This window comes from Mauremys reevesii, linkage group 8, assembly GCF_016161935.1.
Source record: "Mauremys reevesii isolate NIE-2019 linkage group 8, ASM1616193v1, whole genome shotgun sequence".
Taxonomy (NCBI): domain Eukaryota; kingdom Metazoa; phylum Chordata; order Testudines; family Geoemydidae; genus Mauremys; species Mauremys reevesii.
The window spans coordinates 29,801,362-29,816,606 of NC_052630.1; the positions used below are offsets into that span (position 1 = coordinate 29,801,362).

The 15,245-nt window shown below is 38.5% G+C and overlaps 1 protein-coding gene across 6 annotated transcripts in view; it reads left to right on the top strand.

The window, feature by feature from the left end:
* DOCK2 (dedicator of cytokinesis 2) overlaps nucleotides 1-15,245 on the top strand; it is a 509,152-nt gene that overhangs the window by 66,475 nt on the left and 427,432 nt on the right. For 3 of the 6 annotated variants that reach the window (XM_039483819.1, XM_039483820.1, XM_039483824.1), the window contains exons 9-13: nucleotides 3,849-3,930; nucleotides 10,413-10,548; nucleotides 12,178-12,253; nucleotides 14,162-14,238; nucleotides 14,618-14,743. In XM_039483819.1, the coding sequence (XP_039339753.1) occupies nucleotides 3,849-3,930; nucleotides 10,413-10,548; nucleotides 12,178-12,253; nucleotides 14,162-14,238; nucleotides 14,618-14,743 (497 nt within the window). Of the gene's footprint in view, nucleotides 1-3,848; nucleotides 3,931-8,518; nucleotides 8,564-8,595; nucleotides 9,272-10,067; nucleotides 10,089-10,412; nucleotides 10,549-12,177; nucleotides 12,254-14,161; nucleotides 14,239-14,617; nucleotides 14,744-15,245 lie in introns of those variants that run through there. The other 3 variants (XM_039483823.1, XM_039483822.1, XM_039483821.1) reach the window with 3 other exon arrangements.

A 15,245-nucleotide genomic window follows, 5' to 3' on the forward strand; every position in this document is an offset into this window, starting at 1 on the left:
TTGTTGGTAATGGGATTGCACCTGTAGGCTCCTCTGTGCTAGGCGCTGTAAACGCATGTAATAAAGAAGACAGCCTCTAATGCCAAAGAGCTCACTGACCAGGCACATGAGGCAACAGGTGGTGAAAACAAGCAAATGGGGACTGAGAGGAGAACAAAGAAGCACTGAAACTATTATTTTAAGTATAATAAACTGCAGTCATAGGACGCTCTCTCTCTAGTCACTGTTCAGAAATTAGTAGGTATTGCAACCAGGTAAATTCAAGGAGAACAAGGTAGTAGCATTGCTATTTTTTCATTTGGGATTTGTTCACATGCATAGGGAGTGGCAGAGGAAAGCAGAAAGATATCTGAGTGACGATTACACTAGTGGCTGGTGGAGTGAGTCATGATTGGCAGGTTTTCACTTATGTGATTTTCTTAATGTTCTGTAAAAGAAGCTTCAAACTTCAGCTGTATCATTTACTAAACTGAGATCCTGAAGAAAAGGGATTGTGGGCTGTGAAAATGAAAGGACAGAAGCTAGTTACTTCTGTAGGGTAGCTCTTGCAGAAATGCACTAAATTTTCTTTCAGTGATTTTTATGTTTTGAGAGCAAAATTCATCTCTTAGTGTTATATAGATGGCTACCAGTCAAGCTCTTAAAGCTAAATAAACTGGTGCACATTTCTGATCAGCAAGGCGCCCAAAACACATGTTTGTGCTAGATATTGGTGGCTGAGGGGTTATATCCCAATGTATGTAACTTTCATTGACATGTAACTCTTGGGGAACAAGGACAGCAGAAACTTTGTATTTGAAAAATGCTACAAAGGGAGTGTTAATTTCCCAATTGATATTTTGTAAATTTCTGTTCAGTATATTTTTTTGACATGATTGCTTGGGGCTAATAAAAGGAGCAAATTGCCATTTGACCTGATATAAGTGTGGTGCTACTCCGTGGACAGTGTGTAACAGACAATAGCTTCTAATATGTATGCAGTGTTGTTGTAGCCATGTCAATCCCAGGATATTAGCGAGATAAGGTGAGTGAAGTAATCTCTTGTACTGGACCAACTTCTGTTTGGTGAAACAGACAAGCTTTTGAGGTTACCCAGAGCTCCTTTTCAGGTCTGGGAAACATACTGAGTGTCAAAGCTAAATATAAGGTGGAGCAGATTGTTTAGCATAAGTAGGTAATTCATATTTCAAGGGACCATTCAAGATGAAGTGGCCCAATAACACTCTTCCATTCGTGGGGGAGGAAGCTGAGGGGGTTGTAAGTGGGTTATAGATCGTTGTAATAAGTCATAAATCTAGTGACCATAGTCAGTCCGCAACTTTTAGGGGCCAGCAAAGTTAGGAATTGTAGCTTCCTTTGGCATTCTGTTCAAGATAGATCAGGGATACTTCCAGAATTGCCTGTAATAAGAGTAAGGAGTCTTAAAATGATGATCAGATTCAGATTTTACTTCCTACCAGCTATATACATTGCTCTGAGGTGGACCCCTTCCCACTTTAATTTAGACCTCAGTTGATCATGGTGGCGTTAACAGAGGTTACTGTTATGCAGCCATACCATGGAGGAGACAGACCAGTTTGCTATTTCGTTCTTCCTTTGGATTATCTGAATGAAATAGCTGCTATGCTTCTTGGTGAACATTTTGTGCTTAATGGGTGTTACTCAAGTAGTGCTTTTTAACTTATATTTTTGTTGGGCTTAACTCTATTAATTTCTCAATGGTTGTTATGCCTGGAATAAAATACTCAGAGAAATTTAGACTTGTAGCATTGTGAGATTTAAGAGTCTGAAAAGTGGTCCTGTTAGGACAACTGCTATCTAGGTGAACTACATACATGTTGAATTGCTTACTTCCAAAATGTTATCATGCTGTATTCTATTGTATTGAATTTACTATCTTACATTTGATTCCTTTTTTGTAGTTTCTATTATATTTATGTATCATAATTCTCCTTTCATTGTGGTGGTTTCTCTGTCTTAGTCTTATTGTGTTCTTCTCAAACAGCCATTTTTTAACAAAAATCATCCTGGATAAGATTTCAGTATTAAAGATGGAGCCAAATCCGGCTCACCTTAGACAAGCAACAAGCCATTTGCTTCAATTGACTATTGATGCGAGTAAGGTGAACTGGTGTTTTGGTCTTGTAAAGAATTGTCTTTGAGCATTCATCTTGAATTCAGTCACTCTGTAATAAAGAATGACTAAACATTAATTGTGGTTATGTTTTGCTGTTGATTTTGGCTCTCTGAGAACAAGAGAATTAGACTTACTTTAGCAGATACCTTCTTCAGCAAGCAGTAAGTTAAAAATGTCAAGGTAATGGAGAAGAGCATAACAAGAACCAATGGCTGAAAGTTAAAAATAGACAAATTCAAGTCAGAAATAAGGCACAATTTTTTATTCCAATGGTTAATCACCCTCACTGTCACTCTACCGAGAAAAGTGGTGGGTTCTCCATCTCTTGATATTGTCATATCAGGGTTTGGATACTTTTCTGGATGATATGTTTTAGCCAAACCAAGTTACTGGGCTCAATACAAGAGAAACGATAAGAAATCCTATTGCTAGTATTATTCATGAAGTTGTACAAAGATGATCGAATGGTCCCTTTTGGCCTTAAAAATTTAAGACTATAACTGGTGGTAGATTTTTGTGTGGGTGTAAGGAGAATTGGTTTTAGACATATTTTGTTTCATTTTGATGGAGTGTTGTACTATCTGTAGGGTTGAAGGCCAGAAGGAACCATTGCTTCACTAGTGTGACCTCATGTATTTCACAGGCCATTAAATTTTACCCAGATATCTTGTACTGAGTCCAATACACTTTAGTCAAATAAGTATCAGAGGGGTAGCTGTGTTAGTCTGGATCTGTAAAAAGGAACAAAGAGTCCTGTGGCACCTTATAGACTAACAGATGTATTGGAGCATAAGCTTTCGTCGGTAAATACTCACTTTGTCAGACGCAGCTTATGCTCCAATAGATTGTTAGTCTATAAGGTGCCACAGGACTCTTTGTTGCTTTTTTAGTCAAACAAGTTATCTTCCAGAAAGGCATTCAGTCCTGATCTGAAGAAGACTTCAATCTATCCAGAATTCACCACTTCTCTTGGTAGTTCATTCCAAGGGGTAATTTGAGGTGGCAAAAAAAAGAGTAATCATAATTACTTTGTTGAAGTAGACTTACTCCATGGAAGATGAAGTTCATTTCTTTGTTTTGGCTTTCAAATGAGAGGTGCTTTCCCTTGGATATTTCCATCTGCTCTGAAGCATATGGCCTTCTGCACTTATGCAATCTTGGGAGGTTGGTGGATGTACTGTGATGGATTGGGCTCCTAAATTGTTTTTTATTCATGCATTGTTGCAAGAAGTGAGAGAAACTAGTTACTTTTTGACATGTGTGCAGGAGCTGGACTTGTAAATGTAAACCTACAACATATTTTGACAAATAATTAAGTCTTCTGTGTTTTGAGCTTATACATTCAAATAGTCAAAAATAAAATATTAAAAATTGATAATATTGGGCTGATAAAGTTGTTTCATATTTACTCAGATAAAATAGAAATGGATTTTTTTTGCTTTGTCTTTTAAAATGATTTTGGATCCCTGTTTTTGGGCACAAAAATGGCAACACAATATTTTCTTTGAGATACGTACTTAGGAAAAAACTTTCAGTGACTGGAACAATGCCGAGAGTGGGAGAAATGGTCAAATCATGCATTATAAATCTAAAGATGTGGTACTGTATAGTAATCACCTATGTGTTAAGCAGTACTACAGTACTTAATGACACATGGTGAAGAATTCTGTTAAATGATATTAACAAATTATTATTTTCTCTCTTTAAACAGTGAAAATTACTTGGTCAGATGGGGGAGTAAAGGTTTTCCAAAGGAGATTGATATGCTCAACAATCTGAAAGTGGTGTTCACTGTGAGTAAACATTCTGCATATTTGACTAGATTTTGAACTTGCAAATAGGATTCTCATTGCTAATGGTCATTCCCAGAACTTTTTTACATGTTGCGGGAAGGCTTGAATGAGCTCAGAAAGGAAGTTAGTCTGAGTAATTAAATGGAGAGGAGCACTTGCAAACTAACTCTGATTGGTCCTGAGTTCATCTCCTGCTATGTCATGTTTGATTATCTTGTCTTACTACTTAAATGATTTTCCCTTCAAGTCCAATTAAGTTGGCTCATTACAAGTAATAACTTTAAGGTGGAGAATGTTTGTGCACACTGCTTATGGTTAGATTAGCAAAAGGGTATATGAATGACGTAGTGGGACAGACATAAATTATTTAGATGAAGCTGTTTGGCATTTATTCATGTCTCTGATTTGTCAAATTATTTGGCAAAAGTTAATGTTCACACCATTACTGATGCAGATATCCAAATCCAGTAGAATTTCATTACTAAACCTGTAGACAGATGTTGTATAATAAGCAGGGGGGGTAGATATCAATCAGGAATTCATCTTGCAGAACAGTTACCAGTGATTCATACTATAAATATATAAAGAGATGAAGACATCACTAAATCAGTGTCACTGAATATTAATGAGAAAATTATCTAATCACCCTGGGGACCAACATAGTGACTTTGTTTCCCCAATCAAATGAACCTGAGGAATCTTGGAAGGTCCTTCATATTTGGAAATTCTCCTTACAAGGTTAATGGAAACTTACTAACAATGATAAACAACCATGCATATATGAGTAAATTATTTTCAGTGTAATGTTAAGAGTGTAAATTACATAATGTCCATAAATACTCAGAGGTGAAAATAAGTGGTGGATGATGCAGTTGTGGGAGGAGAGAATTTCTTCAAAATTTTGTCTACTTTTAGAACCACATAATTTTGAGGCTCTATAATGTCTCTTCCAAGTGTGTCTCTAGTCAATTGAGAGAGCTGCAGCTCAAACCCTAATTCAGCATCATAACTTGAAGCTGGGGTTAAGTCCAGCTTCACTCATCAAAACATTTAAGTACCCATGATTAACTTTAATGGGGCCTAATGTGCTTAAAGTGATGTTGAAACTCATATTGAACAGATTGAAGCCACAAGCGGAGAATATTATCGATGAAGAACAGGCTAGCTTTCAAGCTGGAAGAAGTACACCTCTACCTCAATATAATGCGACCCGATATAACACGAATTCGGATACAACATGGTAAAGCAGTGCTCCAGGGGGGTGGGGCTGCGCACTCCAGAGGATCAAAGCAAGTTCGATATAACGTGGTTTCACCTATAACACAGTAAGATATTTTGGCTCCCAAAGACAGCGTTGTATCGAGGTAGAGGTGTACCACAGAACAGATTTTCAACCTTCATGTTCTATGTGAGAAGTACTTACAACACCAGCTGGACATCTACCACATCTTTATTGACTTCAAGAAGGCATTTGACAGAATATGGCATGAAGCTCTCTGAGCAACCATGAAGAAGTACAACGTTGGTTGTAAGCTTATTCTTACCATTAAACAACTGTATGCAAAGGCCAGCAGTGCAGTTCTCGTCAATGGCGCAATAGGAGAGTGATTTCGCACCACTGTTGGAGGCCGGTAAGGCTGCCTTCTTTCACCCACACTGTTCAACATCTACTTGGAGCGCATAATGACTGATGCCCTAGAAGATCACATATGCACAGTCAGCATTGGGGGGAGAACAATTTAAAATCTTCAGTTCACTGATGACACTGATGGCCTGGCAGGCAGCAATGATGAACTTGCCAACCTAGTGAAATGATTGGATGAAAACGCCGCAAAACATGGCATGGAAATCAGTGCAGAGAAAACTAAGCCGATGACAAACAAACATGACAGGATCAGTTCACATATCACTGTCAGCAAAAACAACGAGGAGTTCTTGTGGCACCTTACAGACTAACAAATTTATTTGGGCATAAGCTTTTGTGGGCTAAAACCCACTTCATCATCTCTAAGGTGCCACATGGACTCCTCGTTGTTTTTGCTGATACAGACTAACACGGCTACCACTCTGAAACATATCAGTCAGTGGACAAGAGCTGGAGACAGTGAAACAGTTCAAGTATTTCACTAATGAAAGTTCAAAGACAGAAATTCTGGCAAGAACTGTGTAAACAACAGCAGCGGCGGCAAAGCTAAAGCCATTTTGGGGGAATAAGAACATCTCCCTAAAATCTAGACTGAAACTGCTGCATGCATTGGTCATCTCCATTTTTCTGCATGCGCGTGAGACGTGGACCCTTACGGCAGAACTTGAACAGAAAATACAGGTGGTAGAGATGATATACTTCCGTAAAACCCTGGGCATCTCCTACTTCAACCAAGTCACTAATGAAGAGGTCCACAACATCATCACCCAATGCACTGGGTCATATGAAGACCTTCTGACAACCGTGAACAAGTGCAAACTGAAGTGGTACGGCCATGTAACAAGATCATCTGGCCTATCCAAGATCATCCTTCAAGGAACAGTACAGGGGAAGAGAAGAAGAGGTACAGAAGAAGAGATGGATTGACAGCATAAAAGAATGGATATGAATGGACTTCGCAGAGACTCAAGCACTGACACACAATTGTCAGGGGTGGAGACAATTGGTTGCTCATGATGGTGCCCCAATTACCGATGCGGTTATGGGAGTGATGATGATGAATGTACTTAAAAGCTCAGATGAACCAGTGCAAAATCGTCCTTCTCATATATATTTAAGACTCTTTGTACTACACCCCTACTTACTCTATGATAGCCTCTCTGACTGATGCCTTTAGTCCTGTCTACAATAAAGAATATCTTTAGATTCAGGAGCTTTTGCAGAATTAGCTCTAGGGTGAGTAGATTGCCAACTGCCCTCACTGTTTTATTTAGAATCACTGGCATTAGCCATGCTGGACATTGCTGAAAAAAATATATGGAGATCTTTGTCTCGTCTCATTATCAGGTCTGTGCATTATTTGGAAAAGTCTCCAATTTCATGTACAACAGGGGCCTGATCCAAAGCTCACTGAAGTCAAGGGAAACCTGAATACCCTTTTTGTCCTTTCTTTGAAACCCATTTTTAACAAGTATCAGAGGGGTAGCCGTGTTAGTCTGGATCTGTAAAAGCAGCAAAGAGTCCTGTGGCACCTTATAGACTAACAGATGTATTGGAGCATGAGCTTTCGTGGGTGAATACCCACTTCGTCGGATGCATGTCATGTATTCACCCATGAAAGCTCATGCGCCAATACATGTTAGTCTGTAAGGTGCCACAGGACTCTTTGCCATTTTTAACATACCATTTTCCACAGAACTGTGGAATATCTCCTCCTCTTTCCTTACACACACCGTTGCCCTGTGCAACATTTTCCTGAGTTATATTGTGATGTGATATCTCATTAAGGGCCTTGTGTTGGAAGTGTGTTGGGCACTGTGATGGCGCAACATAAATAAATGCCTGAATGCCCTGTTATTAAGATGAAGTTGCATAAGCAAAATCAAGTAAAAATATTGAAAAAGTTAAGCTAAATTAACTTAAGATAAATATATTTCTGCTTAATTTGAAAGAGTACAATGAAATATATATAGTGCACAACATGGATGAGTATATGTTGCTGTACTTCAGCATTTTGTGACTTATTTTAATTACACAGCCTTAACATTGCATACAATTCTAGTTTTAATTTCAAGAAGAAGAGGGAAGGGGAAGAAAATAAATTACCTTTTTCTGATAGTATTTAAATGTTCCCAGTTAGATTCTGAATTTGGCTTCTCGTGAAGGTTAGTTGACTGGGAGAAGGGTCAGAGTTTACACTTAATTAACTGATCACCGGGGGCATGGTGAGTTCTGACCTGAGCTTCTGCTAATGTAAGCTAGAGGGTAGCCTTCTGGAGGCTGGGTAAAAAAGGCAGCAGCACATCAGTTTATATGAAAGCTGATGTATTGTTGAAAAGGCTGCGAGTCTGTCACAGAAGTCATGGTTGCCGTGACTTTCTGGGATCTCCGGGATTTCCACAGCTGTCCCCGAGCAGTCAGCCTCTGCCACCAGAGCAGGGGCCAGCGATTGGCACCCTGGGGTCCCCCCAGAGCAGTGGCACCTTAGGGCCCCAGGAGTAGCTAAGATTTAGTCAGGGTATTTATAATAAATGCCATGGACAGGTCACGGGACGTGAATTTTTGTTTATTGCCTGTGACCTGTCCATGATGTTTACTAAAAATACCCTAGCTAAATCTTAGCCTTAATTATTGACAACTGAAAAAGTTTGACACAGAATTAAACTATTTCAATGCAAGCATGAAACTTCTAGGGAGCAGAAAGAATGGCTGAGATCTCCTAAAATTATGGGAGCTGTAGCTTTTCCATTCTTGTAGTGTTCTCCTTGTTTCTGATGTTAAGGCAATGATTTTGCTGCATTCAAATGACATATTATTGCTCATGCAAATAACCCCTGATTTCAGGGAAGGACTGGGCTTCCAGAGCTTTCTAGACTAGAAAGTTCTGATAATTACAGTGTGATGTCATAAAGGGAGCTGGCCTTTTAGGGAAGGCAGAAAACTTTGCAGATGACTCTGACCATGCTTAATGATTTTATTTTCAGTTAGGTATACATTCCCAACTCCCTGTCCCAATTTTTTTTTCCAAACTTGCCTTGGATATGCTTCTAAATTGGAATTGGTTACATGTGGAGTTTCCATCCAGTGATTGGTAAATCAGAGATGTCATATTTGGAGAAGAAAAAGGAAAGTGGATATTTTTTCCCCACTTCTGTAGAACTGAAAAGTGGCTGAAGAGATTTGGCTTTAAAATGTTAGCTATGGACCAAAAACATGAAACTTTCAAACCAAAAATGACTTAATGAAAACTTGCTGTGTGTGAGACACAGGGGAACAAGGATATACATTCAAATCTTATGCAATCCTAATGATATTAGTTGCTACCAGGCAACCACTAAACAATAACTGTACCCTCTCCTTTCCGGTTGTAAGTGGAAGTGCAAGAAATTCAATGACTGAGTCTGTCCTCACAATATATCCCCAGTCTTGAAGATTCAGGATGTTTGCATGATCTTTCAAGCTCTTGGATGATTATCCTACATGGTTTCTGAAACTTTTCTGACTTGCAGTTCTGTGCTGTGCTGTGAGGATAATTTTTTAGTTTTCAGTAACATTAGAATAAATTGCAAAGATTGCTAATCTCATCAGAAGCGACAAAACTTTATGTTCCATTTCTGACTGAACTCCCAAACTGCAGTCAGGCTGTTTCTCTGGATGCGGGCCAAAATACCATGATAAATACTTCTTTACAACCTTGTGAGTTGTCTGCTTAAATGCATGTAGTAAATTAAGCCATACATTAGCTTTATCGTTATTGTAAATTAAAGCTTAAATTAAATCAACTCAAATTGATGATGGTGCAAATATTTGACTGGTTATTATGCATCATGAGCACATAACACCAAATGCTCCAGGAACAGTATGGTTTGCCTATTGTTTCTGGCAGAGTTTTAGTTGCTGATGACCTAGAAAGCCCTAAATGTGTTGGGGACTCTGCTGGGGACTGCCTCTCCCCCATGTAATATTGCCGCAACTGGGATCAGTGGAGATGCTCAGTCCTGAGTCTCGTTAGATGAAAGGAGAGGGACTTGAGATCACTCTCCCCAGGCCCCTGGATCTGAAATTAGCCCATATTCGCTCACCTTCAGGGAACACTGCAGAGCCCATCTATTTGCTCAGACACTTGAGGAGGCTTGAGTTGTCTGGGCTTTTGGGGTAGAGATCTTAAGGAAGACGGTTAGTAGCGTAACTTTTGGCTGGCAGGGATGTTATATTATTCAGGGTGCTGGGTTAGCAGCTGCATTTGTTGGGTTTTACAACTGCCAGTCTCTTTGAATTAATGGAGACGCTTAGTGGGTTTCAAACTGGGATGCGTGAGAAAAATCTTGTAGTGGGGAACAAAGCAATTTATTTAGTAAGACTTGGCAATCTAATCATAGGTATATTATGATCTTAACTCAGATGGAGGTATACGGTAGACTACTTTATTTGGAGAGGAGTACACAGCCTAGAAAGCTTGAAAACCACTGCAGTAGAGATTAGGATGGGTGATTTCCTGTTTGTACTAATGATGGTAAACACTTCTAGATGGTTCTCTCCTTTATCCTTCCTCCATCTCCTTCCCGTTCTCTAGCACTGGCCTCTTCTGTTTCCCCATACTCATGACTTTTGCATAATATCAGGATACTCTGTCCTGTAGCTCTTGCCATGTGGAAATGCCTTTCTCTCTCTCTTTCCTTACCTTTTCATAACTTTGTTTGGACCATGTTAAAACATAGCTTTCCTTCCCTGCCTATATCTTAGTTTTTGTCAATTGGTACTTGTCAATTGGTATTGTAATTGCTGCAGAATGTCAGTGGTCATATTTTAATAATTCTCTTTTGTCATCTATTTTTAGGATCTTGGAAACAAAGATCTTAACCGAGACAAAGTTTATTTGATTTGTCAAATAGTCCGGGTTGGAAGAATGGATCTAAAAGATAGCAATACAAAAAAATGCACTCAAGGATTGCGACGGCCTTTTGGTGTGGCAGGTGACAACCATTTCATTTAAAATTATTAGCAGCATTTGCTTCTAATCACAGCCCATTTACATTTATTCTTTTTAAAATTTCTTTCATTTAATAATGAAAAATTAAAAAACTTGATTATTTAAAGGCAGAGAAAAAAAGCATTAAGATGAACCTTAAAATGGAAGAATGCCTTTGATTAAGGCCTTTGACACCTGAATAAAATATGTAGTAAATGAAAGCATATTTAAATATTTGTTGTAATTACTGATGGAAAAAAATTCTCCAGGAATCTAATGTGTCAGGTATATCGAGCTGTGCAGCTTGCAGCATCTTACAGAATATAAGAGCCTGATTCTGTCTACACTTAATATGAGCAGAGTACCATATCATCTAAGAACATAAGAATGGCCTTACTGGGTCAGACTAATGGTCCATTTAGCCTAGTTTCCTGCCTCCCAACAGTGGCTGGTGTTAGATGCTTCAGAGGGAATGAACAGAACATGGCAATTTATCGAGTGATCTATACCCTGTTGTCCACATTAATAGATAGCAGGTTTAAAAACAAGCAAAAGGAAATTATTCACACAATGCACAGTCAACCTGAGCAACTCATTGCCAGGGGATTCTGTGAAGGCCAAAGATATAACTGGGTTCAAAAAAGAATTAGAAAAATTCATGGACCAGCAGTCCATCAATGGCTATTAGCCAAGGTGGCCTGGAACACAGCCCCATGTTCTGGGTGTCCCTAAACAGCTTCATGGAACAGGGAACATTTACTCTACAGCAACTGTGGTTCTTTGAGATGTTGTCAGTATGGATCCTGCAACTTGCTCTCCATCCCTGCTTTTTGGAGTAAGGGAACTGAGGAAGTATTGCCCTTTAAGCCTTCATATGAGAGCCCGCAGAGATAGAGAGTTCATGCTGATGCTCATTGATATTTAAAAAAAAAAAAAAGTCTTTTGGCCTTGAGTCCAAGAGGCTCATGCACAACTATGGTGGTATCAACGCTGACTAAAACAACTCAAAGAACAGCAAATATTGTAGGGTAAGTGTCCATTCTTTCTGGGTGCTACTGCATCAGGTTTCAAAACTAGAATTAGAAATTTTTGTGGGCCCCCCCTAATATTAAAATGAAGAATGAAATAGAAAACTGTACAACTGACAACTTACATATTGGAAAACTAAGCTCCAGTGCAATTGGGTTGATTGGAAACAGTTAATGGGAGAATCAAAATTAAAATAAACCATTTCTACATGGAAAATTATATCATAGCGCCTGGAAAAGGGTTTTTTCTTTCTCTCTCTCTCTAAACCAGTACACACACAGAGTTCAGCTTATTAAGTTTTAACAAAGGCTTCAGCTTCAATTCCATTCAGATTGAAGTTCATCTCCTTGGGCAAGGTACATCGTATGGCACCCCAACTGAGTGTAAATAATTTTTTGGTATATTGTACTTTACATTGCTAGCAATAATTGATGAAATACCATTGTATGATATCTTTCCATCTAATAACTTTGAAAATCGTATCCTAAAATACATACCTGCCCTGAAGCACAATTTATGCTTTTAATGTAGGTTGTGCTAGTAAGAGAGAGGAATAATTTTTCATGTTGTTAAATATTCATGAATTTTATTTCTACTTTTCTAGTTATGGATATTACAGATACCATAAAAGGTAAAGTGGAAAGCGATGAAGAGAAGCAGCATTTTATTCCCTTTCATCCGTAAGAGTCAAATTTATTTTTTACAATACAAAAATTCATTGTACATGCAAAAATTTCTGTCTGTCCATGAGTTTGTCATGGGTCTTTTCTTTATTACAGATAAAGTGATTTTAAGTGCATTATATGAACATCAGTGTTAGTACAGTCTGAAGTATTAAAAAGAAAACAAGTAATTTTATGGGAACATGAGTGAAGAATATTAATAAGATAGCAAAACCCTCTTCCCTTTCAATATTCATAAATGTAGCCACAAGGAAAAAATACTACAGGAATCAGGCTTATTAACATGAAATGTGACAAAGACATGGAAGTTTTTCATAGAGCATCAACTAAGTATAAATGAATTCAAACTGATGTGTTCACTCCTCACATCCAGCATTGTGACGTATTAAACAGCACCAAAGCATATGAATGTACACCAATCCATTCTAGACAATGGGCTCCATGATTGTAGGTGGTAAATACTGTATGTATGTCATGAGTTTGAGGGAACTGCAAAGTTTGGCTATCAAACAAGTTGAAAGGTGACTGAATTTTGAAAAAGGAAGTTCAAATTTCAATTGCAATGCAAGGCAATCTTTGACTCTGAACTTGGTCCTCACATATAAATTAAATGGAGATATAGCCTGAAGTATAGGCACCCATGGGGAACAGTTATTGAATGGCATTCTGCATAATACTGCAAGTGTTTGTATGTTCTGTGGAGAATATGCCAGTTTGCCAAGCACTTAAGCATTGGCCCCACTTCACTTTTTTTTAAACAATTTCATTTGTGTCATTTGAGCTGGGTATCAAGAAGAAGCATTCCTGAACTGAATAGTAGAAGGAAGGGAAGGAGAAGGGGGTTCTAATGCAAGTCTGGCTTCTGACGAAGAAAAGTGTATTGGAAAAGGCACTAATTGAACCCACTAGGATTACCGCACATATCAAAAACATTTGATTTTGCAACAAGGCACAATCTGTACCATGCAGCACAGAGTTGGCAGGGGAGACTTCGTCTCACTCCAGACAGACTCAGATACAACATAAGGTTTAGCTCCTCCATGAACTGGTAGAGTATAATTTGGTGTACTTGTGTCTAGAATGTTTAGGGGACTCAGGTACAAAGACACTGAGTGTGGTATAATGGCCTGGATAGGGTCACTGAGCTCTAACATCCAGAAAGGACATGGAATCCAACACTATCTTAGTGTTTTATACTCATCACCATAGTATCAAGAACAAAGAGCAAGACATCTGGTTATGGACTGCCCTCTTCACTGTCTTGATGGTGGATTCTATTGATGTCTCAGAATGATGCTGCTGTGATAGTTGCTACATCGCTTATCCAATATCTAAGTCATTGTGCCATCAGAAGCCATATGCCAGAAGATCATAATAGGTAGTGCATAGAGCATAGGTAGTGGCCTGTAGGTCCCCAATAATTCAGAGAAACTCTTTGACTAACACTGGCCAAAATATTAAAGGAGAAGCCTTCACATTTGTCTTGCCAATCCTGATGTGATTCTGCCACCAAAGAACTAGAAGAGTTCCGTCCTAAAAATAATTAATTTATCCACATAATAGATTAGAAATACTTGTGGTTCATCAGCTTTACCACCTTAAACTGTTCAGCAGCTCTGGAATGTGTTGTTCAGGGGCTGCCTTTGAAGACATTTCAGTTCTGTCTTTGACATTATCTCAATATTCATGGTATTACCTATATTAAATGCAGAGAATTGTGGTAACATTATGTAGCTGCAATACAGACCAAGAGCGTGCTGAAGGATGATCATTAAGTGCGTAGTGGTGGGGATTGGTAAATAATAAAGTTGTAAAGAGCAATGACTGAGGGCATTGGCCTTACTGCTTTCGTAATTGTTTGGTATGTTCAGTGCTTACTAGGGATTTTTTTCTATTTTCCTTTAGGGTGGTGGCAGAGAATGATTCTTTGCACAGTCTCTTAGGCAAAGTCACAGCATCAAAAGGAGACAGTGGCGGACAAGGTAAAGTAGTCTTTGTGTGTAAGCAAAACAATAAATTGTATTTATACATCTTGGTTTCATATTTTTTTAGAGTCTGGGTTTCAAATCAGTCCCTGTACTTCAGTCATTGGGCTAGATATACTGTGAAGCTGACAGTGATGAATGTAAATCTTTGTGTGTGTGTGTCGGGGGAGGGGGGAGAGTTAGAGGCTATTTAGATAAGCACCTGTCCCACTGAGAAAAGTGGCTTTAGTTATAGTCTAAGTAGTAGCTGTTTTTTGGCTGGGGAGGTGGGAAGGGTGACATGGCTAAGCAGTTCTCTAGAGGAGAGAAAAATGGTAACTTAATTCAAAATAAACTCAAAAGAAGTTAATTATATAATCACACACTTTTTCTATAGGTCTGTGGGTAACTATGAAAATGCTTGTTGGAGACATGAGTCAGATTAGGAAGGACTACCCGCATCTTGTTGACAGGACAACAGTTGTTGCAAGGAAGCTGGGATTCCCTGAAATAATCATGCCAGGTAGGAGATGATTTGTTCTGCACTGAAATTAGACTTTCACCTTTTCACTATAAAGCCTAGTATAAATATCCATAATATTTAGCTTGCAGCTTACTTCAGTGTACACTTCAGAGTGATTTCTAATTTAAATATTAGAAGTTAACATGAATCAGTGAAATATATTACAGGTTTCAGAGTAGCAGCCGTGTTAGTCTGTATCCGCAAAAAAACCAGGAGTACTTGTGGCACCTTAAAGAGATAAATTTGTTAGTCTTTAAGGTGCCACAAGTACTCCTGTTTTTTTTGAAATATATTACTTCGAAAAAAATGTAAGGATAAAGCATTTAAAACAAAAATACTTAAAGGAAGACAAAGGAAGATCAGAGATGATGTTGGCCCACTGCTCAGTGGAGAAAGTGAGCTGGTGATAGAAGATGATAGGAAGACAGAGCTGTTAAATGCATACTTCGCTTCAGTCTTCTCACAAAAAGAACATGTGACTGGACGACTAGCGAAATTACTA